We start from the raw sequence: 27,637 nt of genomic DNA, 5'->3' as shown, positions 1-27,637 counted from the left end.
ATGAGTTCTGTAAAAACCTTGGCCCATTTTAATTGAAATCACACTTAAATAGGACCAATACTAGGTTGTTTCTAAAGAAATTTAACTAACCAGCTCTAAGAACATAGTTTATTTTGAAACATTCTATAACATTATTTTAAATACTTTCTTGCTCTTCGTATAGTTTCTAGTATCTCAAAAATAGAAGCAATTTGATCATCACTGTCAATCTGAATATTTGCATGTTAGAGGGCAAGATAAATTGTTAACACATAGACGTCTGAATATATTTTGTCATTTCAGCAGCACATAATTGCTCTTTTAAAAGGCTGAGACCAAATTTAGGTTTAAGCCTTAAGAAGTTTTTTGTAAAGTTTATTGGGATCCAATACTTTTTAACAATGATCAAAGCAAGCTTGTTAGATAGTATTTTTCACGTTTTCAGAATATGTTCCTACAGTATAGTTTGCCTAACAACAGAAACCACATGGATTTTACTCCTGCAATCAGGAGTCTACATCTGAGTGATCAGACCTTTTCATGATCACATTTTTATGTATTTCAGTAACTACTCATCAAAGACACAGATGTTCTACATTTAAACAAATACTTAATCCTGTGACTCCTTCAAAGGGAGTTGAAATAAATGTAGCTGTAGCAGAAAAATTCAGTTTTTCTAGCATCAGGAAACATTATGGTTAAATTTTTTGTGTGAACTGGAAATTTACCCATCACTTTTGGGCCTAACACATGAATAAATTTAGGCAGAAGAGGACAAGTCCTTTGTTACAGAAAGTACTTACATATATGCAAGAGAGTAACATGACAGCTACTATGGAAGCAACACTTCTGAATTTCCTAACTTTTGTGCCTACAGACTCACAACCACTTAATTACATTTACTCTCCTCTTTTAAAATAACATTTTAAAAAAATCTATGTTCATGCATGCTTTCCTTTTTTAAACACACTAAACTGAGTACGATTACAATCATCAATTCAGATTCTATTAGAGTACAGACTATCAGGGTTATGCTAAGTGATAAGATACTTGCGAAATAAAAATGAGCTTGGGCGTTGATATTGTTTAATATTTACACAACTATGCCCTGTAAAACACATCGTATGTACTCCAGAACTGTTGAAAATCTCCAACTTCCATTGACTAGAGAAGAGAAACGCGTAGACTAGGAAGAAAATGAGCGATGGGAAGAGAAGATGAAGATGATGAATCGGTGTTTGTTTCATGAAGACCCTGGGGAGACTTTTAAAGCCTTCACTGCTAGGATATTCTCGCTGAGGGCACAGCAAGCGCGCGCCTTTCCGCCTGCAGGGAAGCCCTCGGTGGCGAGGCTCTGCCTGTTACTGATGCTAAATTATTCAGCTTGCGTCCTGTTGTTATGAAATGAGGGTTTCTCAACGCTTCCGTGCAAGGTTAAATGTTGAATGCATTCACTGAGACTTTTTTTTTCTTTCCTCCCAAATAGGCACCTATTAAGACGCCAAAGAAAAGAATGCTTCACGTGGGGTCTAACGTTTCCAACAATCGCTCTCTAAAACGACACCGCCCTCCTTTTTCCTCATCCTTTCTCCCCACCTCTCAAACATTTACATTATTTACTTTTCTTTTTCGGTCATTTTGATTTAAAAAAAAGAACAGAACTAGATCTACTTTGCTTCGCTTTTTTTTATTTTTATTTTTAAGGAGAGTAAGTTTTGTTCTGCAAACCAGCTTCGCAGAAATACAAAGGGGAAGTTCAACTTGATGCAGTCGTTGAATCTTGACGAGTATCCCCAACAGTGATTCCCTCCCAACGAAGATCTCGCCATTCCTAACTGCGTTTTCCTCAGAAAAGGGTCTGAAAAGTATTATTTACGAAGATTCTCTTGAGAAATTGAAACCGGACCCGTCGTGCCGCGAGCCCCGTCGCTCGAAGCGAGCATCACGCTTTGCCTGCCCACGGCATGTGTCTGCAGCAGCACGTACGATTTTTAATAATCCTGTCAAATATGTCCATGAATAATTTACGAGGCCAGCGGGCTCCAGGACGGCTTGCGCGCTCGAGGCTGCCGGCGCGTGTGCATGCGTTTCCGTACGCGCGCATGTGGTGCACACGCGCGCACCGCGCGCACACGCAGGAAGAAATCGGCCGTCGTCTTCCAGAAATGACAATGAAAGAGGAAAAATAAGCTCGAGCGGAATAATGAGATTCCGGGCGGCTGAGGCGCGCGGGGCGGCGCCGCGGAGCCGGGCCGGCGACTCCCCTCGCGCCCGGCGGCGGCCCTCCGGCCCCGACCCCCGGCCCGGGGCTCTCCGGGCAGCGGGCGGCGCGCGCCGAGCCGGGCCCGCCGCGGGGGTCGCGGCGGCGGGGCCGGGCCGGGGTCCCGGGTTCGCGAGGGGAGGCCCGCGCCCCTCCCCCGCCGCCGCCCGGAGCCGTGCGCGCGCCCGCGGCCGCCGAGCGCGCGGCGCGCGTCACGTGGTGCGCGTGTCGAAGGTCACGGCGCGCGCACAATGGAGCTGGCGGCCGGCGTGCAGCAGGGCTTCCAGCTGCTGGCCGACCCCGGCGCCTTCGGGCCCGGCGCCTTCGCGCTCGTGCTGCGCGCGGCCTTCCGGAGCCTGCTGGGCGCGCCGGCCGCCGAGGCCGGCCTAGGTAAGGCGCCGGGCGGGCGCGGGGCCGGGGCGCGCCGCGGCCGGGGAGGCCGGGCGGCCCGCGCGGGCGCGGAGCCGGGCTGCGGGAGCCGGGCGCACCCCGGGCCGGCCTGGCCCCGGGAGCTCGGCGCGGGCCGCCCGGCCGCCCCGCGCTTTGTTCCTCCGCCGAGCCCGGGCGCCAGGCGTGCTTGTGGCCTAAGCGTCCGCGGTGGCAGCCCGTCGCGAGCTGTTTTGACACTTGGGCTCCAGCAGGGCCGCCCCCTGCTCTGCGGGCTTGCAGGGCGGGACTGGCGAGGGCTTAGCCGGGTCTCTTTCCAGAGCCGCTGCTGGGTCAAATGGTGTTGACACTTCCCTACGCACAGAACGCCCCACGTCCCCAGGCCCGCTCCAACACTTCAGGCTTGTAGCCTGGAACCCCCAAGTGGGGTGCGTTCCGCTTTGTTCCGCGCCCGTCGCCAGGAGGCGAGGCTCCTTTAAGCGGGTCGGGTCGGTGTGTGCCGGGTGCTGTCAGGACCGACCGAAGGCATATTTTAAGGTGTCGCTTTTAGATAATTTTCTTAAGTATAAATATCCCAACAACTCAAATTTTGCATTTTTTTTTCTGTAGTTTCATAAACTAAACACTTGTTCAAGAAGTATGAAAGTGGAAGTTCTTCAAACGAAAATAGTCCCCACCACCTGGGTTAATCTCAAAAAAAGGATGGCTGTCAAAAACTGAACGTGTTGATAGGATTTTGAATACTGTATTTTATGCTCTGAACTTGTGCCCTCCCCACCCTTAAAATAGAAATGTCCAGGGAGCAAGTTACCCCCAAACTAATCAGTTTTTAGAGTGGAAGTGTATCCATTCTAAAATGTATACCGTGTAAAATATTTGCTTTCTTGTTTTTCCTTACAATTTACTCTACTGTAAAGTCGCCCCCCCCCCTCTGGAATTATAATGATTTTTTTTTAAAGTAAAAGATATACAGACAAAATAAAAAGTTAATTGAAGCCAGGTAACAGCAGAATTATTGATGTGTTCTCTTTATTGTTTTCTAATTGACCCTGTTTCTCATCTCATTTACTTGTAATTAACAGTCCTTATAGTTGACTCTTTTTTTGTTATCTTGTTAAAAGAGGTTCTTGCCTAAATTAAACTGCCCTTCTTAGAAACACTACTAAAAAGAATTTATCATCACAGCCATCACTGGTAATTAATTTATTTTAGATCACCCAGACTTAAAACATATCGACCCAGTGGTATTAAAACACTGTCATGCAGCAGCTGCCACTTGTATACTGGAGGCAGGAAAGCAAAGAGCTGACAAATCAACTCTAAGGTACAGGATTTATTTAAATATCCATTTATTTTCAAGTAGTGCCTTTATGGTTGCAGTTGCAGTTTTTAAAATGGAGACTAATTAAACTTTGGCCTTTTTTCCCTCTAGCACTTATCTAGAAGACTGTAAATTTGACAGAGAGCGAATAGAACTGTTTTGCACGGAGTATCAGGTTACTTAAATTAAAAAAAAAATTAACCATTACTGTTTTCCTCCTCCTCTGTTTGCAAAGATGTGTTTTCCTTTTTTCTTTTTTTCCAGAATAATAAGAATGCCCTAGAAATCCTACTGGGAAGGTAGGTACTGTGTAAGGTGTCAAGCTGAGTCACTTTTCACTTGCAGGTATGAATGGAGAGTGCTGGTGTGAAACAAAACAGGGATGGTGACCAAAAGAAAAGGGGCCAAAGGGCAAGGGAAACAATTGAAGTTAAGCTAATGTTTTCAAAGATACAGCTTATTGAGATAATTTTTAAATGCTTTTTTACTATTCAGAACTTGAAAATAATTTAACAATGTTTTAAATTCAGAATGGATTAAAATTTTGATGGTGGGGTGGGTGAGTGACGTTAGAGACCATTCTTAGTAAAAAAAAAATACTTGAAAGTTTTCCTATAGATATTACATACAAGAGTATCATTGTATCTTTCAGTATAGGCAGATCTCTCCCTCACATAACTGATGTTTCTTGGCGTTTGGAATATCAGATAAAGGTAAAGCTTAACAAAATGTTCTCTGGGAGAATTTGGGGGATAGTTTTATGTTTGTTTTTTATAGAGCTAAAGGCTGATAGGGCTCTGTTGTGTTGTTTTAGACCAATCAGCTTCATAAGATGAACAGACCTGCATATTTGGTGACCTTAAATGCAGAGGTATTATACATAAGTCATGTCTAAAAATTAAGTATGTAATGAAAGCTAAAGTTTCCTTGATTTTAAATAAACAGCCTTTTTTTTCTTCATTAGAACACTGATTCGGGATCCTACCCAGAGATTAGTTTTAGTTGCACCATGGAACAATTACAGGTACAGTATTAGGGTCCATGAAATGCCTATCTTTTTTAGATGTTTGAGAAGTGTGCTTATGGAAGGGTTCAGAAGAACAATCCGTCAGCAGATAATGAAGGATGGGTTAAGAATTTAATGGGGAGGAGACTTCAAAAGCAATATTTTCACATAGGCTTCACTTTTGAAAAGAAGATGTTACTGATAAGAGAATTGGTCCATATTTGCTGTTCCTTCCAATTAAAATAAACTTCTCAAGCACGTGTTTAATGTAAATTTCTTCCATTCATTGTAAGTTTGATCCAATAGGAAAAAGTAAAATTTAGAGCATGGCTTTGAAAATGTCTTCTTTGCTTTCAGAAATTGAATTAAACTTTGAACATGAAATTTTTAATAGACTTTGAATGACTGTTTATGGAGGAACTATCCATAAAATTCTAAACTTTCAAGTTGCCAATTTAAAACTGGGGGAACTCAAAACCACACTGATTAATAGATAGGACAACGAATGTATTTCTTCCTACTTAAAAAAAAGTGAAGATCAGGACCTAAAATTTGGATGAAATTAAATTTTTCAAAGGCATATCCTACAGTCATTTTAGTGTAACCATTAATCAAATTTAAATTTTTCAAATGCGTGCAGTATAACTTTTGTTAGACAACTTGAGAAATTTAGTTTAAAACCTTGCTCAGTAAGAGTATTCCGTAGAAATCATGTTGCAAAACCAAGTTTCAATGTGAGGGCAAATAGCCAATCTGAAGATGGAATATTTTAGGGAAAATGCTTCTTTTTTTGACCGAGAGTGGTTTCTTGTGCATTTTAAACTTGTTTAGGAAGTGTCTCCAGAATTTCTTCTTGCATCTTCCAGAAACTAAAGTACCTCTCTCCCTGTGTTCTATCCTGAAAAACGCTGCATTATATTGGTGCCTCTTGTAGGACTTGGTGGGGAAACTGAAAGATGCTTCGAAAAGCCTGGAGAGAGCAACTCAGTTGTGACGAGAGGGCAAGGGAGCCATCCGTGATCGGTCCGGGGGGCCAGGAGGATCAGGGACGCCCTTCCTGCAGCCGAGCCACCGCTTCTGCGTGCCCTCCTGTTCCCTAGGAAAAACTGTCCTCTCGGGTTGATGCCGCTCATCAATCTTGACACTTTATGCCTCTGCTCCTGGGAAGAGGGGACGGGGGACCTTCTAAGCAGTTGAATTGCCCCTCGCCTACACTGCCCAGCTCTCCTCTGTTGATCTTTTTCAGGTCTTCCAAAGGACGTAGTCAGTATTACACCCTGAATAAATAAGATGGTGTTCGCACACACGACAAGAGATGATATTTTGTTTGGACTCGAGTTTGTGTGTTAATTATTACTTTGTGTGAGGGGAGACACGCTTAGCGTGAACTTGGCGCGATCGCCATTTCTCCGGATGAAGGGAGCGCGGTGGGAAGGGATGCGGTTTTCGGGCTCGGCCCGCGACCCCCCGCGCGGGGCCCCGGGGCGCGGCGCGGGCCGCTGGCCACGCGAGGCAAGGCCGCCGCCCGGCGCCGGGGTCCCCCGGGCCGGGGCCGGGGGCGCGGGCGGGCGGGAGGGCCGGGGCCGCCGCGGTCGCGCGAGCCCCGCTCGGGCGCGGGTGTCGAGGAGGCCGAGCCGCGGGCCCCGGGCCGCGGTGACGCGCGGCGGGGCGACGCCTCCCGCGGCCGCGGGGGCGGGGCGGGGGCGGGCGGCGGGGAGGGGGCGGCCCGCGACTACACCGACACTAATTCCCAGGCCGCCCTTAAGGAATGGGAGCACGTGACCCGGCGGGGGGCGGCGAGGGCGGCGCGCCGAGCCATTTTGGAGCCGGTGTCAGTTTCCACCGCCTTCCGCGGGGCATTTTTTCCGCCTCCCCTCCCCCCGCCCCGCGCTCCCCGCCCCCGCGCTCGGCCCGCACGCCCTCGGCGCCCCCGCCCCCCGCCCGCGCCCCCCCGGGGGATGGTAACCGAGGGGTGAGGGCGGCGCGCGGCCCAGACAATGGGGCCGCGGGCGCGGGCGCCGCCATCCGCCGCGGGAAGCCCCCCCGGGCCCGCCGAGTAGCCCCCGCGCGGCCTCGCGCGCTCCCCGAGCGGCCGGGCGGGCCAGGCGGCGGCGGCGGCGGCGTTGGCGGCGGAGGCCGCGGCATGAGCGCGGCGCGGCGGCTCCCGGCGGCGCCCGGCGCCCATTGACAGCGGCGGCGGCTCCAAGATGGCCGCCCGGCTCGCGGCCGCGCTCTGAGGGACGGCCGCGAACTCGCATTGTCTCGCCGCCGCCCCGAAGCCCCGGCCGCCGGCGCTTTCCGGGTACGTAGCAGGCGCCGCGGGGCGCGCCGGGGCCGGGGCCGGGGCCGGGGCCGCGCGGGCCGGGCCGCGGCCGGGGGAGCGGCCCCCGCCTCGCCGCCCCGGCGCCGGCCGCGGGCGCTGACAGCGCGGGGCGGCCCCCGCGCCCGCCGCCCCCCGCGCCGCCGGGCCCCGGGCCTCCCCGCGCGCGCCCCGCGCGCCCCGCGCCCGCCCCGCGCCGCGCCCGCGCCGCGCGCCCGGCCCCACGTCGGCGGGCCGCTCCCCGCCGCGCGCCCCTCGGCCCCCGCGCCGCACATGGCCCCGAGGGCCGCCCGGGGCCGGCCGCCCGCGCGCCCGCCGGGCCGCGGCGCCCTTTGTTGAGGCGGCGGCTCGGGGCGGCCGGGGCCGGGCGCCGGGGACCCGGGCTGCTCGCGGCCGCGGGCGGCTCTCGTCGCGCCGAGAAAGGGCTCTGGAGGGCTCGGAACGGCCAGGGAACGCACCCATCTTATAGGCACGGGCCCCGCGGGGGGCGGCGGTGCGGCCGCGGCGCCCGGGGGGCGGGAGGGCGCGCGGGCAAAAATGTTATTAACTTAAGTTGGAGGAGCGCTGGTGTGAAATTGGATGGCGGGTAAGATGGCGGTTCCAGCCGTTCCCAAGGTCTTCTGCCTTGGCGTGTAAAATGGTAAAGTTTTCAAGGTGGGGTTGGTGGGGCGCGCGGCGGAGTTCTCCGGCCGCGGCCCGGGGCGTGCTCGCCGGGAGGTGGGCTTGCCGGATCGCGAGCTCCTTTTGGACCGAGGATGGTGCCTGACCGTTCGTCCTGCGTGAGCCTGGCTTTCTTTCTCTCTTCTCTCCTTCCTCCTGCTCTTCTCCTCCCCCGTTTCCCCCCACCCCCAGCCCCGAGACTACCAGTTTTCTCACCCCCTCTCCTCCACGCACTTTAGAACCCTGATTTCAGCCTGCAGGGTTTTCAGGTTTTGCTAAATGTCAGCCCAGGTCATGTGGCAAAGGGTTGCTTTGGAAGAGGAGCACCGAAAAGTTGGTGGCATTTGTTTACGCAGTCTTCCTGACTTGACAGCAGTATAGCTCGATCTTATTCCCAGAGATTTACAGTTAATAGTTGGAAGTAAACAAGTCGAGAGACTTTGATCATTCCCAATTGCAATAAAAGGATTTAGTGGGCTTAGTGGTCACGGTTCAGTCTTTGGAAGAGAAGCATGTATTAACCCCTTCACTTAAGGGAGGCAAATTCCAGGCATGTGTATCCAAATGCAGGTGTAGGTGGGTGGCACCTAGAATGTTATGAGTAGGTCAACCTGTATTTTACAGGATCCTTAATACCAAAATCCTGGAATCGCATTAAGCTACAATAAAGACTTGATGCTTAAAGATGCAAAGTGTTGACCTTACGTACCAAGTTATGAGACTGCATAGTAACGTTAGAGATTTGTTTCAAGTCGACTGCTCAAAGAATACCTGTGTGCTTTTATGGGCAAAATTAGGAATTTTATACACTTCAGTTCATTCCCATTCATCTGTGTCAAAGTGCAGTGAAAGATGTTGGAAATAACCTACCTGTGCAAATGATGCACCTGGCAACAGTAACTAAAGCCATAGAAACTTGCACACACACAAGCCTTCATAAGAAAATTAGACATTTGATTGCACTTAGCAAATGCGTTAATCCTCTCCCACCAGGTTCTGGGATGTATTGTAAGTGGCCAAGTAGACCCAGGTCTCCTTGGGAATCAGTTTACCCCGGCTGTACACGTACTGGTACTGGGTTGTGAGCGCCAATGGGGTTCTGGAGTTCATTTGCATTTCTTAGATTGCAATGGTCAAGCTGACTGTTAACATTAGAACTTGTTTCTATTTTCCTTCATTTTGACATTACTGGTGTTGGGCCTCCAAGTAAACCGATGGCCCCAACTTAGTATGTAATAACGGTAGGTTTTTAACTGTTTGTTGGGTATGCTTGGTGCATTTTTATTCACCTAACTGGTAGTTTCTGTGTTGGAACTTAGAAGGTTTTCATTTCTAAGGTACAAGAAATTGTTTCTCAAGCCTTGTCAAGCATGTCAAGAAACATTTGGGAAGTCCTCATTGGGTTGCCAGTATTTATAAATGGGATAAAAAGATAAAAGAGCTGGTTTTTGTATAAGTAACAAAGTTATAAATGGTAATAGAATTGTGGCCAAATTCTTTTAAACTGAGATAGAGGAGTTGTGTGAATTAAGATTTAAGATGAATTTGAAGGGATTTTGATTAAGTACCGGTGACTTAGATGTTCTCAGCCAACCAGTAGAATGCACTCCACTGAGGCTTGATTGTTGAGTGTTCATTTTTGGGCTTAGGTGGTGCTGGTTCTTGCTAAGGTAGAGGAGGAATAAAGGCAGCTCTTTTTATTGGAGTCCCTTCATAAATATGATCGATGCCATTCGTGTGACCTGCTTTCACAGACAGAAGTGCCTCCCTGTGCCAACCATCTTTCTAGAAAGGTCCTGAGATTTCACCAGGAGAGTTACCTTTACTATCCAAGGGGCTGGTCTTTATCACCAAGTATTATATTTAAAGGCTGCTCCTCTTTAGGGACTGGGTTCCACCTACACCTTCTCCATGACCCTACTTAGAGTATATGAACAGTGTGTTGACAGTTCCTTCTGAGCAAGTAATCCAGAGATAAATGAGCAGTCCCACGTGAAGTTTTCTGGTTGTTGCCACTCTGCTCACTTTGAGTAGAGAGGTTCTGTTGTGCTTCAGCCGGTTTTTAAGTGCTCTAAAGCTTTTAATTTCAGCCATTGAGGTGTGTTCCTCGGCATTTCCCTCTTCTGCATTAAAATCCCCAAGAACTAAAGCCTCAGATGCATCTTACTGCTAGCTTCCCAAGCTCGGGATTTCTGTTCAAGGCAGTTTTCAGAATGTACTTAAGAAGCTCTAGAAACGTGGTGTTGCTGCAGGTTCTGAAATGAAGTGGGATCAGAAATGTGTTTTTCAAGAATGCTCCGCGGAGGAACTGGCTGCTCTGCCGGTCGGCTGCCGTGGGGTAGCTGCAGCTCCCCAGCGTGACTTCCCTGTAATGCAGTTATCTGTTGGGAATATCATTTCATCGTGGGGGGCGGGGGGTTGTGGGACGTCAGCCTAAGAAAATGACATTTGTTTTTCTCTTCTGTCTTTGCTCGGCGTTGGCAAGGTGTTGATTTAGCGCTGGGAATCTGCGGGTCACGTGGTTCTTTACATATTGTCACTCCCGTGCCGATTCCAGTAGTTTCTCTCGCCTCCTGCACGGCTTGCCCGAATCGGACGCGGGGCTTTGCCTCCTCCCCCTCTTCCTGTAAACTGGATTGCAGAGCTCAGCCTTTGCAAAACTTTGGGGCGCTCCTCGGACCTGCGGGAGAAGTTCCCGCTCGCAGAGGGAGCGCTGGAGAGGCTCGGTGCAGGAAGCGCCGCCGCCGGCAGCCGGGACGGGCTGGGCCGAGCGCGCCCGCCGCGGGCGCTGCGCGGAGCTCCTGGCCCCGCTCCTGGCCCGGGCTGCGGGCGTGCGCAGCCGGGGCGCCTGGGCTGCGGGGCGGCTCTGCGCCGGAAGGCGGGGGCCGGGGGCGGCGGCTGGGGTAGGGCTGCGGGCCTCGTGGGGCCGCCAGGCCCCGCCCCGCCCCGCCCGGGGCCCGGGGCTGCGCTGGGGCTGCGGCTCGGCCGTGCCGGGGAGCGGTGGCCGGATGCCAAGTGCGAGTGGAAGTTGCTATGGAAACCCCGACCGAGACGAGTTCCGAATCTCCCGAGCGCGCGCGCCGCGGGGTCCGCCCCTTGCCGCTCGCAGCCCGGCCGGGCGTGGGTCGGGCTGTCCGTGTCCTCCGCCCCGGCGCTGCCCGGGCGCCTCGGCCCGCACCGGCCCTGGAAACGCCCGCGCTGCCGAGGTGGTGGCGCCTTTGTACCGCGCCGGGATGTGCCCGGGGGTTCACCCGCAGGCGCCGGGGACGCTCCCGGGGGGCCGGGGCCGCCGGGCCGGGGGCGGCTGGCGCGCGGGGCGCCCCCCGCAGACCCCTTCTCCCCGCCCAGGGCCGCGCGGGCAGGCCCGGGGCCGTCGGGGCGGCCCTTTCCGGGTGGCGTGGCCCCGGCGCGCGGCGGCCGAGCGCGTTCCTGCCGTCGAGAGCGCGGGGCAGCGGCGCGGGGCCCAACGACTGCCAGGGCCCGGGGCGAAGGCCGGCCCCACGCGCCCGCCTGCGACGCGGCCGCTGTGTCCGTGTCTTACAGGGTCCTCGATCCAGCAAACATGCACCGAACAACCAGAATCAAAATCACGGAGCTGAATCCCCACCTGATGTGTGTGCTTTGTGGAGGGTACTTCATCGACGCCACCACCATAATCGAGTGTCTACATTCCTGTGAGTACGCCTGCGCCGCGCCCCGGGCCTGGCAGGCGACAACGGTCAAGCGGCAGCCTTTGGGGGTTTGGGTACAAAGTGATGGAGCCCTTTTCTTCCTTTGTCTTTAGCGACTTTTTGTTACTACTTTATTTCTAAGTGTGCAGGGTATCCGTGTTTTCAGAGCATTAATTGAGTTGGTTTAGGGAATACATGTTGGCATTGACTTTTTTGCTACTACTGCGTCATGGTAAGTGATAGTAATTTTTGTGCTTTAGCCTCTAATTTTTAAACTTACGAAACACTTAATGTGTTCCCACTTCTAGTCTGTAAAACGTGTATTGTGCGTTACTTGGAGACCAGCAAGTACTGTCCTATTTGTGATGTCCAAGTTCACAAAACCAGACCACTCCTAAACATAAGGTAAGGACTCGTTCACACTCCTTGTTTGCAGTTGTGTTTGAGGTTGCATAGTTTAGTGAAAGCTATTCTGTTTGTTTCTTCATAGAAAATTTGCCTTTAATTTTTTTGCCATTTTAATGGGGACCAACTTTAGACAAAGTTCATTGTTAAGTGATTTTAAAATTTTTGTTTCTCCTTGAAAAAACAAAACAGGATTAGTTCTCCAGCAATTCTTAACAGGCAAGAGTAAATGTTTTTAAAGTGCTTCCATTCTCTCTTTATTCTCTATTCAAATGAGCTAATCTAGTGCCTCGGAAGGCATGCTTCTCTGATCCAATGAAGGTGAAGAATTTATTATTAGTGAAAGTAACTTGGGGTATATTTGTGCTGATTTAAAATGAGTGTTCCTACATCAAAAGGTTTTATTCTTAAAATAAATTTTTGTCTTATCAATGTAGCTATGGACAGAGCAACTTAAGTAAAAGATTATAGCACAAATAAAAACCGCTTAAAAACTTTAGAATGCCTGCAGTTTTGCCATATTTAACTGATAGTTTACTTTCCTAATTGATTCTTTTTCAGGTCAGATAAAACTCTTCAAGATATTGTATACAAATTAGTTCCAGGGCTTTTCAAAAGTGAGTAATTTACTTAATGACTTTAAACGTATTCAGTGGTTTCACCTGCTTTACCAAATGCTTAATGTTTTTCTTCTTTCAGATGAAATGAAAAGAAGAAGGGATTTTTATGCAGCTCATCCTTCAGCTGATGGTAAAGTTTTTGGAGGGAAGGAGGCATTTTATTTGGGCGGAGAAACTACTACCCAGTAATTAAAATTTATGAAAATAGAGCCTAATCTAAAGTGTCACGTCCTTTCCCATATATTCACATATACACAGTACCTTAATTAAATGTTTGATTTTTTAAAAAATTGAATTTCACAATGTTTCTATAGCTGCTAATGGCTCTAATGAAGATAGAGGAGAAGTTGCAGATGAAGATAAGAGAATCATAACTGATGATGAGATAATAAGTTTATCCATTGAATTCTTTGACCAGAACAGGTAAATTCTCTAGGAAATGAGCCCTATGCTAATGTGTTTCTGGACACATCATTTTGCTAATGTGTTATCTGTTTCTTAGATTGGATCGGAAGGTAAACAAAGACAAAGAGAAATCTAAGGAAGAGGTATGTTCTGTGTTTCAAAAATATTTAGAAAAACATTTGGATTTTAGAGTTTGAGGGTTTATGTTGCCTTTTAGAATATTCTCATGTCAAATGATGATGTCAAATAGAAAATTGTCATGTTTGGTGTTTAGAAGTAGTCTACATCCAATAGTTAATAACTAGAATCTATTTTATATGATTATTAGTCTTATAAAGTAACTTAATAATTCATGTTTAATGCTCTGGTATACTTAAAGCTTCCTTTCTGTAAGGAGTTTAGTATAATAATAATAGTAGGAAATACAAATTTTAGTTGAGATTAGTCGTGTTGCAGTTTTATTATTTATTCCTTCTATCATATTCAGGCAATCTGATTGGAATTTTTTTCTTGTCTGAAAGTTAGGAATTTTTAAAAAATTACTTTTCTAAATGAACTTTTAGGTGAATGATAAGAGATACCTACGATGCCCTGCAGCTATGACTGTGATGCACCTGAGAAAGTTCCTGAGAAGTAAAATGGACATACCTAATACTTTTCAGGTATCTGCTTTCATTTACAAGCTTCCTGCATTTTAGGTAGGCCTTTTATTATTATTTTTAAATATTTTTTGGATTCTGAACCCAAAAAAGCTATAGAAAAATATAAACCTATAGTACTTTAATTTGAAGTCTCTCTTAAAACATTCTGTAGGAATTCTGTTTCATGCTAGTCCCTATTTTAAGATATATTGTTCTTCATTTGAAACTGTAAAAGAGATACTTTCTTTGTCCTAATGTTTGAAGAAAATGTTTTTAAAGGACTTTCGGATTGACAAAAAATGTAACTTTGTTTTTGTTACTCTTTGTGATACTTAATTAAATATCCTTATTTTTCCATAGATTGATGTCATGTATGAAGAGGAACCTTTAAAGGATTACTATACACTAATGGATATTGCCTACATTTATACCTGGAGAAGGGTGAATAGCATATCTAATAATCTCTGATTACGGTGGTAAACTTAATTTAAGATTTACAATTGATTTTTTTTTTTTCCCTCTTTCATCCTGGCAGAATGGGCCCCTTCCTTTGAAATACAGAGTTCGACCAACTTGTAAAAGAATGAAGATCAGTCATCAGAGAGATGGACTGAATGCCGGAGAACTGGAGAGTGACTCTGGGAGTGACAAGGCCAGCAGCCCCGCAGGAGGCCTCCCCTCCACCTCCTCCTGCCTGCCTCGCCCCAGCACCCCGGTCCAGTCTCCTCACCCTCAGTTTCCTCACATTTCCACCACCATGAACGGAACCAGCAGCAGCCCCAGTGGGAACCACCAATCTTCCTTTGCCAACAGACCTCGGAAATCATCAGTAAATGGGTCATCAGCAACTTCATCTGGTTGAAACCTGAGACTGTTAAGGAAAAGAATTTTAAACTCCTGATTTATATAGATATCTTCATGCCATTACAGCTTTATAGATGCTAATACATGTGACTGTTGTCCAATTTGCTTTCTTTTGTAGTGACATTAAATTTGGCTATAAAAGATGGACTAGATGTGATATTCATATGGGCGTTAAATGAAAAAGAGTGTTCTTACCAAGAATTGGTTCTGAGAGGCAGGCAAGCTTTTTTCCTGTGTTAGGAAAGATGTGAAATGGTTTCTGTAACCATTGTTTTGAATTGGAAATATGGGTATGAACATTTGGCCATAGTTTGTTAATCCAACTAACGCCTACATTACATTCTCCTTGATTGTTCTTGTTATGCTGTTTTGTGAACCTGTAGAAAACAAGTGCTTTTTATCTTGAAATTTCAACAAACGGAAAGAATATGCATAGAATAATGCATTCTATGTAGCCATGTCACTGTGAATAACAATTTCTTGCATATTTAGCCATTTTGATTCCTATGTTTCCTTTTTTACTTCTCTGTTGCTGCGCAAAACCGATCAAAGGAAAGTAAACTTCAGTTTTACAATCTGTATGCCTAAAAGCGGGTACTACCGTTTATTTTACTGACTTGTTGAAATGATTCGCTTTTGTAAGAATCAGATGGCATTCTGCTTGTTGTACAATGCCATATTGGTATATGACATAACAGGAAACAGTATTGTATGATATATTTATAAATACTATAAAGAAATTATTGTGTTTCATGCACTCAGAAGTGGTTGTTAAAATTCTCCCAACTGGTTCGACCTTTGCAGATACCCTATGTTTGAGCCTTGCTAATCAGCACAGAATATTTTTAAATGTGGATATCTAATTCTAAATTCTGTTCCAGTGGAAGCAACTGGCAAATCTTTACAATATCATCTTTTCTCCAATAACACATTTACTCTTAAATTTTATTGTTGTGGTAAAGCAAAAAGTATGGAATATAAAAAACAATGTCATTTTCCACTGGTTACAATGGTATTAATGTGTTTTTACAATGCACATTTATCACTACAATTCTAAAACAGATTTTTAAATATTCCTGCAATTTGCTGGAAGAAGGAATTTTACCTAAAATTATTTTAATATGTGATATAACAGTAATTTCAAATTTAAGACTGACTTTAACAGTTATAAACAATGGTCATATGCCTTCTCCGTAATGTCTGGAAATAGAAGCAATTTATTATGAGCTTCTACAGGTTTTAATTTTTAAATAGAGTGAGCATGTTGAATTTAAAATATGAAAACAATTTTCAGTTTGTATTTTGCTTTGGTCGAACTTTGGTGTGTGTTCATCACCCATCAGTTATTTGTAAGGGTGTTTCTTCTATATGAATATTGTTTCATGTTTGTATGGGAAAAATTGTAGCTAAACATTTCATTGTCCCCAGTCTGCAAAAGAAGCACAATTCTATTGCTTTGTCTTGCTTATAGTCATTAAATCATTACTTTTGCATATATTGCTGTTACTTCTGTTTTCTTTAAAGATACAGTTAAAATGAAGTTTTATGAAGTCACAAAATACATATATTTTTATTTTGACCTAAATTTGTACAGTTTCACTGTCAGTGTTGTTTCTAATTATAGATGTAAAATTAAATTTCATTTGTAATTGGAAAAAATCCAATAAAAAGATATTCATTTAGAAAATAGCTAAGATCTTTTAATAAAAATTTGATATGAAAAGCACAATGTGCAGAAGTTTTGGAAACCCTAAGTGATTGCAGCAGATAAATGCTAAAGAAAAAGACATTTCTGACTTAGAGTGATGTTGCTAAGTATACACTTTTTTGTATAAATGCTTGAAAGCCCAATCCGAAGATGTTTCTGTTTGTTTATTCTACAGTCTTTGAAGTAAAAGTTATCCATGTTTGCCACTTTGGTGAATTTTACTCATTTTTCTAGGCTTCTGCAGTTCTTCATGATGTTCTCCAAAGCAAAGCTAGTTAAGGGAAGTTCCAAGTTATATTTTTTACTTTAGATGACTGCATATAAAGGATGAAAAAATATTTTTCAGAGTCTAGAAAAACTTCAAATGCTAGCGGACTGGCATTTGACATGCACAAAACCAAGTTCTATGAGGTCAACACTGAATTCAAGGCCTTTATTTACACCTCAACCTCTTGATGATGGACTCATTTTTGAAATTATTAAAAGTAAAATGTTTCATTTATGGCTTAACGCTAATTCACCCTTCTTGAAAACATGCCTATTCATTTTCTTTGAAAGAGGATTTTTTTCCCTACCCATTTTGAAAGTTGCTTAAGCTTTTTAAAAAGGCGATTTTGGCTAAAATCTCCCCCTTCCCATGCCTTAATAAAATTGGGAAGATTAAGATTTTTAAAACTTTTGCTGAACTAAAGAATTTCAACCCTACAAAAACTATCAGAGCTGCTGACTTTGCACTTGACAGAGCCGCGTAGGTGAGAAGCCAGCATCAAGTTCGACTTTTAATTCTGGAAATTCTCCAGGATTCTACACTACAAAGTTAGTACTAACAAAATATTCCAAAGAAAGATCCTCAATTGATTTCACAGCTTTTAATTTAGATGCAAAAAAGAGAAATGTAGGTGGTTGCTGTTGTGTAAATAGTGATCTATCTCGCTCTTTACATGCATACCACTTTACAAGCACTTTTGGCTTTTAAAATTGCTGGCTGTTAATTACACGGAGTTGGAAAAAAAGGTGCCTTTCAGTTGACTTAAGTTGCTAACCGTATTGCTTAAGTCTCATACCCCTATGTGCAAACATGAGGAGCTCTGGAGGTAAAATGTAGCAGGCAGAGTATGCTTGGTAGAAGCTTGAAGGAGTTTTTCTTCATCTTTCCCTGTTATTCTTTATCCAATATTTTGATTTGTAGTTCATCTGTCAAGTCTTTCGGTACCTTCAGGCCTATTGGAATAAAGTTTTGTTATAGAAATCTTAATAGGAACTTAGGTGCCCATAGGGAAATACCACTTGAACTAACCAACAAAAAATGAAGACGTTTGCACTTTTAAAATGGCTTATGGTGATCTTTTGGGGAGATGGGACTTAAATTTTGGAAATAATCTGCTCATGGAAGCATGTCTCAAAATCTTGGAGTGGGGAAAGTTTTTTTTTCCAGACGGTAAATCGTCTATATTTTCTAGGTTTGGATAACTTCATATCTTTTCCTCCCCACTCAATCTGGATTGAGTCGGAAATTCTGATTTAATTTAGGATTTCTATGAAATGGAAGCGCCATCGTATTTTCAAATACTACGGTGGTTTTCTCCATACAATCTTCCTTGCGTTTTTCCCAAAACAAAAGGTCTTGAGCAAATTACACTAAAAACGACTCGATTTTACCATTTTAGGTCTGTATCCGAATTAAGACCTTTTCAAAAACTGCACATGCGTTTAAGACACCTGAGTGCAGAGTCCGGGCCCCACCCAGTTCCAGCAGGAGGCTCTCAGGTTAGGTCCCTCATTTCACTTGAAGATGTTTCTTCAAGTATAAAAAGTACTCGGCAACGGGCGATTATTTATAAGGTCGCTCTAAAAAGTGGATGACTCCTCCAAAGAAAATCTAAACTGGGACCACAGAATTCGGACAGGCAGGTTCTTCACCAGCCTCGCAGTAAATGAAACTTGGGAAACACCCCGCGGAAGACCTGCAGCCCGGCGCTCTCCTTACAGGTTTCAAGATCGCCCAGTTTTGATTATGAAAGTCTCCGAAAATGTTTACACAGTCGAGTGTTTCCTGTTTCCGCAGTTTTTTTTTTTTTTTAAAACACGTTTTTTTTTTTTCTTCTTTTGGGTCTTGAAACGGATTTCCTTTATTTGCACCAGTTTCTTTTTCTTAGTGTGCAATTTCTAGAGGTCTCACATGAAGAGCTGCCCTGGGGCCTTGTGTCTTCATCGAGTCGACGGCAGCGAGCGGCGTTCACCTCGGCGAGCCCCTCCAGGGCGCCTCTGCGTTTTCGGGAGAAGTTCAGGTGCCTTTGGAAAGCTCACCCCGGAGTCTCATTCAACCTGTCGCGTCACCAGCCGGCGCTCAGGAGGGACTTCCAGGGCCGGAATGAAGCTCCGCGCGCGTTTCTGGCCCCTGTGTCCCCCGCCACCGCCGGCCTTCCTCGGCCTCGCCTGCATGTCAGTGGCGCCCGGCGTCGCCCCCTCCCCGGGGCCGTGCGCACCCCGAGGCCTCTCTGGGGAGGCCATTTCGGGTGCCGCCTGCTAGGCGCTCTTCCCGGGCGCCCCGGGCCCGTCCTTCCCAGGCCAGCCGGGGCCCGAGCCGGGAGAGGGGCCCCGGGGTGGGGGACGCAGGGGTGCTGCCGGGGCGCGCCTCGGGCCTCCCCACCCTCCGGAGGGGCCGGCGCTCGCACAAGGCCCGGGAGCGGCGCGCTGGCGGGGTGCAGGGGCCAGGGTCCCCCAAGAGGAAGGAGGGCCTCTGCGGCCCGCGGCCCGGCCCCCGCGAGGCAATCTGGCGCGCCGCCCGCCTCCCTCGACGGCCAGGGGCGCCCCGCGGGGCCGCGGGTGCGGGAGGCCCGCGCCGCCCCCCGCCGCCTCCAGGGCCCGCGTCCTGGGCGCCCGGGTGCGGGGAGGGCAGACTGGGACCTCAATTCTTCGGGAACCCCGGCACTGCGGGAGGCTCCCGGGGCGCGCGGCGGGCGGCGCGGGCAGAGGCCGAGGGCGAGCGGCCCCCGGGGCGGGCCGGGGGCGGGGATCGCGGGCCGGACGGGCCGCCGCGCCGCTCCGGGGGCGGATGTGGGGCCGGGAGCGACGCGTCGCGCCGAGCGTCACCGCGGCTCGTCTACGTGGCGCCGTCGGCTCTTCCCGCCGCTGGGCACGACGCCGGTGCCCCGCCGCCGCCTGCCCGCGGGCGCTGGCCGCTCTCCCCCGGCGCGGGGGCCCGCGCGGCCCTCCCCGGCCTCTGCCGCTGGGACCCTGTCGGTGGAGGCCACGAGGTCGCCGCGCCCTCGAGGGCTCCCGCTCAGACCCTGCGGCTCGAGAGGCCGCGAGCGGAGAACACAGGGCCCGGGCGTCGAGCCGAGGCGGCCACGGGGCCGCGCGGGGGGCGCAGGGGTCGGCCCCAGAGCCCCTGCCCGGGGGATCCGCGCCGCCGCCCTCCCGCGCCGGGGTCCCGGGGCCCTCCCGCGCCTCCTCCACGCGGGGCTGCGGGCTCTGCGCGGCCGAGGCTCGGTGGCCCGCAGCAACCACGCGCCGGCGGTTGGCAGCCCCGCGCGGCTCGGGGTGGGGCGTGGGGAGTCGCGGTGGCCCCGCGCTCGGCCCTGCGCCCGCCGCAGGTCCGGGGAGCCCCGGGCGCTGAGCCGCACCGCAGGGAGAAGTCCCACCCGCCCCGGGGTTCTTTTCCAACCACTTGGCTTTTCTGGGCGTCAAAACTCCCGGTGGTGGCAAAGACTTGAGGTCAAGTCAAGCTTCCCACTCCCTTTCTGGCAACCCCGACCCAAAGACGAGCTCAGGGGTGTGTCGGCTCTTGCGAAGGGCTGCTCTCTGGAATGGGGTCACCGGCACTCGCTCCCGCCACCTTCCCTCTGCTTTGCCTGCCATTAAAGCCGTAGGAGCCACTTGGGTTGACTCAAACAGTACATCCAGCTACCTGAACTTGTTATGGAGCATCTATTTCCCCTCCAGTTCATTTGACGAACCACCCCAGCCCTTGGGTGTGTGAACCGAGTGGTCTGATGCATAAAGAAAAAGACCGACGTTAACTCTTAGGAATCTTTCTGTCTCCTCTCCCATCTGTGGTTCTGGGATGCTGATTTAGCTAGAAAGATGACTCGGGAAATATGTGCATTGCCAAATTCCCTTGCTCTTAATAATTGTACTTTGAATGGTTATTGAGTTAGCTAACTCTTCTCCACGGATGGAAGTTTCATGGAAATCACAGATGTGCTGAAATTTCCAGGTTTAAAGTTTCTTGAGGACAAGCACCTATCTTCTTCATCTTTGTGTCACCCGGAGTCCTTTAACATAACTCAGCAAATATTGGTCGAATTTCCGAAGGAACCTAGAGTCTCAATAATCTTTATTAGAAATATAAACTTACTAATAACTAGCATAAAGCTTGGGTATCCTTAATGAATCTAATGAAGAGCGTAGCATTCATCAGATAGCCTCATTCATGCATATTTTTACATAATTATATTTCAAACGTGATAGATTATAATTTGAAAATGTCTGGCAGGTATTTCCAGAATTCTAAGGAGAAAGATACATAAGAACTCAAAATTTTGCTCTTCTTCCGCCAAAGTGTCTGAAAATTTGGTTAAATAGCCATAAGTAAGGTGAGGTTTTGAAGTGATGTCCATACTTTCAGACAGAGCAGACAGGACATTAACTGGATTACAGTTCAGCAGGAACGTGTAAGGCGTGAGTATTGGATACTACAAGCCTACTAAGGCAACGACCCTTGAAATGTCCTGCTTAATTTAAATAAGCTCTCAAATATACTGAAAGTAGTCGATGTGTCTTAATCATATACGGCTGTAAACTCATATCAAGCATACTTTTAGGTTATGTTCTAAAAGGTGTTCCTCTTTAAGTTTCACAAAATGTCAAGTTCATTAAAGAAGACAGTTTACTTCAAAGAGGAAAGTTAGCACTCCTTGGTTCTTGGAGGCAACATAGCAACCTGTAGCTTGCCCACCACCCCCACCACCATCTTCAGAACAGGAAAGCAAGATTTTAGCGAACGGTTCCTTTCTAAGGTCTTTCAAGAAAGGAAAGCTCCAACCACTTGCTTTGCACCGAGTTAAAGAGATTATCTCCCTTTTTCATTGCCACTGTCTTTCAATGAATTGAAGGCTAAGATCAAAGTGCATTCATATTCATGTCAATTATCACTATTGACCTGAATAATGATGGATTTCATTGTTTTATTTAAACTAAAACCAAGAATGCCACTGTTTTTGAGTTTACACCCCTAAGGCTGTAGAATTTCTTCAAGGAGGACTCAAAAGCCAAGCAGTTAGGTCTGATAACCACGTCACTTCCATCATGTACTTCCATACAGAGGACTTGTTATTGGAATCGGTTACATTTATATAGATTCTTACCTCACAATTTTTTACTCCTTTCCAGCCTTCTCGACTATACTTCTAAGTTCAGCAAACACACTTCCAAAATACTTAGGGATAATTGTATTGGGAAGATACAGTGATGTTTAGAAAGCATCTAGCTGTTCACAAATCAGACAAAATTAGTGTTAACAGTAATTAGCTCAGGAGTGTGTGTTTACTTTGAACATGTTTCATTACAGTTTTTTTTTTTCCTAGTGTAACTGAAGAACTCAGGGTAAGCTTGGGAAATGTGTTTACCAGCTGTTTCTTTCTAAATATGCCTCATGACAATTTTCTAAAAATATTTCCTCTTGGGCTTCTCTTCAAATTGTCCCATCATTTTCTAAGGAGAAAAAGGTAAGAGGTTACCAGAAATCAGTGGAATGCACCCACTTTCATCAAATGATCATTCTGCTCAATTACCTATTAAAATGCCCACCACTTTGGAGAACACTTCTTTACAATAAAGTAAGCTTACAATGGAATAAAGTAAGCAAATGCATTTCCATAAACTTTGACATATACTATTCATGTAACTTCTCTAAACTTAAGGGCTTAAGCAGTCAAGGTGTGTAAGGGGTTTGGGGAGCATCTTTCAGAGAAACATAGTTGCACTTAGTTCCAGTTGCCTGGTGTCACTCTTAAACTTTTGCCATACATTGAAATTATTTTGCATAAGCATACTTTTTTAAAAACCACTCTTTTTCCATCCAGTTGGGCTGCAAGAGTCTCTGTTTTCACAATCCCCTCTATGTGTCCTTAGTATTACACTTTAAATCAGGAGTTTATTGGGAAGTTTGTTTCTTTTTGGGATTTGACCATAAACAGGCTGAATGTATTCGTATACTTGCAAGTTTATCTGTAAACTTCCAAATTCTTTACCCTTGACAATTTAAATGGTAAGGAAGTGTATTTTTTCATGAGGGGGAAGAAAGAACTCCTAGAATAAAAAGCATTTCTTTATAGATTCATTTCCTTAAGACCAAATCTGTTTACTTACAGCTAATTTATTGGAAAAGGCACTGATCTTTTCTTCATATAGGTAGGTATTAATCTTTTAAGTGGTCCGTATGAGAACCTTTCTATTTCACTTAAAAAATGAATATGTGGTGGCATGGAAGGAGGAGGAGAATGAATTAAAGTAATCCAATTTAGTGATAGATGTATCCTCTGAAGCATCAAAAAAGACGACAGGAGCTGTGTTTTGGCCCTTCCTCGGGCTGACGAGGGTGCGAACTGTCACGCAGGCGTCTCCTCTGAAAAGTGCGGAGTCGAGCAGCGAGGGCTGGTGCCGGGTCCCGCTGGAGCGGAGCTCGCCCTCGGCTCGTTTCCGCGGGGGACGCGCATGCCAAGTGCACGCACGGGCTGCGCTGTTTCCGTGCACCCGGGCACCTTGAGGACCTTCTCCCTGTACTCCCCGAGGATTGCCCAGGAGTGGAGGATACAGTCCTTTATTCTTCAGAGGACCCGGCGCAGAAGGCGTTCTGCCTCGGGGCTTGCTGTAGCGAAAGGATGTCAAAAGTTAAAAAAAAAAAACCACCGCCACACACACCAAACCGAGGCTCGCACATGCGCAGTGGCGCGCAGCTGCTTCGCCACCAGCTCCGGGACCCGGCCTGTGCCGCGGGGCCCCGGGGCGCGTGACGTGAGCCGGTGCGGGGCACCCCGGAGCCGCGAGGGGGGCCCGGGGCGCGCCCCCAGGCCCCCCAAGCCGGCGCGCTCCTTGCAGGCCCCGCAGCGCGTCCCGCGCGCTCCCTCACGGCTGCGCCCGCGCGGCGGGCCTCGGCTCCCGGGGCGCGCGGGGTCCCGGGTCTCCGCCCGCCGCGGGCTCGGGCCCGTCCGCCGCCCCCGCCGGGGACCCGGGCCAGCGCCGCCGGGGACCCCGCCGGTGGGCCGCAGGGAGCTGCCGGCCCGCGTCCGCGCCGAAGCGAAAGGACGGAGAGAGGCCTGCCCGCTCGCGCCCCGCGCCCCCGCCACGCCACGCCGGCGCCCGCGCCAGCCCGCGCCCCCGGGGCCCGCCCTCGCCTCCTGCCGAGCCTCGCGCTGTCTTCGCCCGAGGGACTCCCGGCTTCGCTCGGGGACGGAAGCTCGGCGGCGGGAGCGCGAAGCCGCCCTGCGCGGCCGGGGGGGCCCTTGCGGGCGAGCCCACTCCCACCCCGCGCCTCGGGCCGACACCCCCTCGCCCTTGAACCCAGTTGCCCGCCGGGCCGGCGCCGTCCAGCGGGACCCCAAGCCCACCCCACGAAGGGGCCCGCGCAGCTTTTGCAGAACCCGCATCTGGGGGAAGGTGGGCCGCGGACTGGGGGGGGGGGGGGGGGGGGGGCTGGGGGTTGCTTTCCTCCCCGGCTCTTTGCATCTTTGGCTCTTGGGTGGCGTGGTGGGAGAGGAGTAGAGCTGCTCCCAGACGAGCTCAGCAACGCCGGGAGTGTAAAGCTCAACTGCCAGAAAAGCCCCCATTCGCTCAGGCCGTGCGTCCGGGCTGGGGCGGGGGTGTCGCGTGGAGCGGCTGACCGACCTCTGGTGCCCGGCCTTTCGGGTTTTCTATCTGGCGATGCAGGGTTTCGGCACAATTTTTAATTGCTTATTAAGAAAATCACTTCAGTCTTCAAAAAGAAGAGAGTCACACAGCACACACACACGCCAAGCTGCAATAATTCGGATTTTATATGTCATCGCCTTAGAAAATATTATGTGTATTTCAGATTTCTACAACAGGCACACCAATGTTTAGTGTCACTTACTTTGTGCTGGATCCTGCCTTTTGAAGGTAAAAACTATTCGTGTGTAGTATCAACCTAATCACGGCTTGCTTTTGGAATGGAGGAGTTCAAGAATTGCTGGGAGGGGAAAAACATGTATGGGTATACCTTTAGAACTTGGGGATTAGCTAAATCACTTCTGGATCATCTTAACATTCTATTGGCATTAACACTAAAAATAATAGGAAATAGAGACCTAAACACAGTGCATGCGTAGAGCGTGCATCCTTTCCTTCTCCGTGGGAGTGTCCCAGGCTCTTCTGTTCTGCTGACAAAACTTGATGGACAACTGGATGTAATACTCCCACCTAAACGCAATATCCTGACATTAGTTCGCCAAAGAGGGGCAATGCAGCGTTTAAAGATAGTCATGCATTTGCTTTCATCGCCATAGATATTTTGGGTCCCCAGACTTGGCTGTGGATATGTAATGCCTTTATTTTTAATTCAAGTATATTGATCCTGAATCATTTCAATAATTTTAGACTTGGTATTGGCAAAGTGATAACTGTATTTTCATAACCTGAATAATTACATGCAATTGCCAATTGAATGACTTTTTAAAATAGTAACATGACATTTTTATTATTTTTGGAGGGAAGGAGATTTCATATCTAGATAAAACAGCGAATTTTCTTTAAAAAAGTCTTTTGTGATTTAAATGATGCTCTGGATATTCTCACCTTTCCTCCAGGTTACCTGAGCCTTTGCTCCCAAAGCACTTACAGGGCTAGAGCAATTACAGCCCTTAACACACTGGCAGGCATTCTATAAATGCTTGTTGAATGAATTAATAATTTGTTTGTATGTCTACCTCCCACTGGACTTATGTCCTGGAAATCAGGCACATTCTGTTACCAGCAAAGTGTCTGGCACACATTGATATTAAATACGTGTTTGACTTGATGGAGGAATTTCTACACACTTGCTTCACCTCAATAGCAGTTTTTATGTCTATGTTAATATCTAATTAGCACATATAATGCCTTAACTTTTGAAATTCAGCTGAAGAAAAAATATACCTGTATGGTAAAATTTAGTAAAGCTTCATTTAGGAATGCAGAATGTATTCCCTTTATAATGAATATTCTGTATTCCCAAAGATTTTAGAAGAGAAACAGAACAGGATTTTACTGGTGTCTTTTGCAATCTCCTTTTTATAAATAAAGAAGGCATTAAAAGTAAAAATGTTTTTGAAGTTAAAACTATGATTAGTTTTTTACAAAAGAAGCCAAAAGCTTTCACACAAATCTCTCCTGGAAACATTTGTCCAAGTTATTCAGAGAATATGCCATTGTTTCAACCTCAATCAAATATATCATTTAATGTGTCAAGTACCCTGTATATATGTATTTAAAGTAAGCTGGTACTTTAAGAACTGCAATCTTAGTATAATTACACTTTTTTTTTTTAACTGAAGTACTCCTTTGAAAAATTTTCTTTCTAACTGCTTAACTTAGTTTGTGATCAAGAGGTATCCATTTAGCTTTGTAAAACAGAATGGCATTGTATTTTCAAGTTAGAAAATTGAGAAGTGGGTCAGAACATATAAATTGGCTTTCTTTTCAGTAAAAGTGATTTGTTTGCCATATTTTATATTTGAATTACTAACAAGTTTATATGTATATGGTCATTCTATGTTATATTTTTTTCCATTTAATTTTAAAAACTTAAAAAAGGAAAGATGTAGCTTAATATGCCCAAATGTCAGATATGAAGTAGGCATCCTATATTGTGTTTTATCAAGAACACACTTTAAATCATAGACATCTGCTATTCCAGATATTCAGACTCTATATTTACATACCATCTGAATTTAAGTTTTCCAATTTTGTAGTATAACATAAGGAGATGGTGTTCTGTGTTATGCTTTTAGGTTGAGACCCTTTTTTACCCCCACTATTGAGCTCTTATTTCAGCACTTTTAAAATAGAAAATACACAGTAAAGCTATTACTAAAAATGGCAGTTGTAGTAGCCTTAGAAGTTTGAGTTGTTTGTTTAAGGACTGAAACCAAATAAGGAACCTTTTGGTTCTAAGGGGACTTTTTTCATAATGCAACAAGGAACTGAAAATAAAATCACAATGAAGGCTTATTTGTAATCGTAATTATTTAACTAGTTTCCCCCTACATCTCTAAATGGGAACACACAACAATGCCAATTTTAAAGGTGCTTTAGGGAAAAGCAGGGATCATATAAAGCTTATCACGCCTTGGAATTAAGAAAAGGAATTGTGGGTATCACTGGCTTCTGAACTGCGGAAGCAAAAGACACACCTGTTTTGGGGGCGACAGGGCCCCGACTGAGCACACTTCTTTCTTTGACTGTTGGTCCATCCCCAATTCCTTGGGGCTCCCCAAAATGTCAAGACTTCATCAGAGAGCTCAGGCCAGGAAAAGACTGTTTTAGGGGACTCACTCCAAACAGGAGTATCAGCTAAGTTTCAACGCTCTCCTCTACAGACATGCCAAGAGGCTCCCGGTCTTGGTTCCTCAGCAGCAGCTGTGGCTACCGACCCACTTGACACCTGATGAAACTGTAGTTTCTAATGGAAAAACATTTCAAGTTGGCACCTGTCATTGAAACATTTGGTACATAGTTTTCAAAGACAAGCTAGAAAGCAGCCACGGACTAAGTAGTTAATTTTGTTAAACGGAGTCATGGAGTAAAGGTACATAAGCTAGGGAAGTCTGGCCAAACAATTTGACACCCCTTTTCTTTTCGGAAATGCCAACCAGTAAAATGAAACCTAAATAAAAAAGATAAAGGGAAAACGTGTAGGCATCGCAGCCGCAGCCAGGTTCGTGGTCAGCGGGGAAAGCACCCGCGCTCTCGGGGCCTCCTCTCCTGCTCCCGGCCTCTCCGGGGGCGCCTCGCCAAGGCGCTTCCCACGGGACGACCGAGGGCTCGGATGCCGTCGTCCCGGCCCGCCAGGACTCTTGAAACCAGAAACCCCCGGGACAGAAAAGCCGGCGCAGAGAAGAGCCTCGGCCGCGGGGCGCGTGGGCAGGAAGGCGCTCGGCTCGGGCGCCCCGGCACGCGCGGGGTCTCTCGGCGCCGTCGAGGCAGGCTCGGCCCGCCCGCCGCGCGCAGCCCACCACGGCCCCCGCGCCGCGCCCTCCCCGTGCCCCCGCCCCCTCCCGCAGCCTCGCCGCCCCCTCCCCGCCGCCCCCGTCGACCCCACCGCGCGCCCGCCCGAGTGGGGGGGGGGGACCGCCTGCGCGCCGGCGCCGTGGACCCCGCGCCCTGACGTCACG

General features: G+C 47.7%; 1 protein-coding gene across 1 annotated transcript; it reads left to right on the top strand.

Moving 5' to 3' along the window:
* The first annotated feature begins 2,471 nt into the window (after positions 1-2,471).
* On the top strand, positions 2,472-16,034 carry BMI1 (BMI1 proto-oncogene, polycomb ring finger). The gene is made up of 14 exons (XM_058297862.2): positions 2,472-2,629; positions 3,839-3,950; positions 4,059-4,122; positions 4,212-4,246; positions 4,912-4,971; positions 11,477-11,607; positions 11,913-12,009; positions 12,571-12,626; positions 12,709-12,759; positions 12,944-13,052; positions 13,132-13,177; positions 13,598-13,696; positions 14,036-14,116; positions 14,211-16,034. The coding sequence occupies exons 1-14, from the start codon at positions 2,491-2,493 to the stop codon at positions 14,535-14,537; spliced, it is 1,407 nt and encodes a 468-aa protein (XP_058153845.1). The 5' UTR covers positions 2,472-2,490; the 3' UTR covers positions 14,538-16,034.
* The last annotated feature ends 11,603 nt before the right edge of the window (positions 16,035-27,637 follow it).

The sequence above is a fragment of the Dasypus novemcinctus genome, chromosome 5 (genome assembly GCF_030445035.2).
Source record: "Dasypus novemcinctus isolate mDasNov1 chromosome 5, mDasNov1.1.hap2, whole genome shotgun sequence".
In the NCBI taxonomy this organism is placed as follows: domain Eukaryota; kingdom Metazoa; phylum Chordata; class Mammalia; order Cingulata; family Dasypodidae; genus Dasypus; species Dasypus novemcinctus.
The sequence above is the reverse complement of the archived record's forward strand: the minus strand, read 5'-3'. Positions and strand labels throughout refer to the sequence as shown.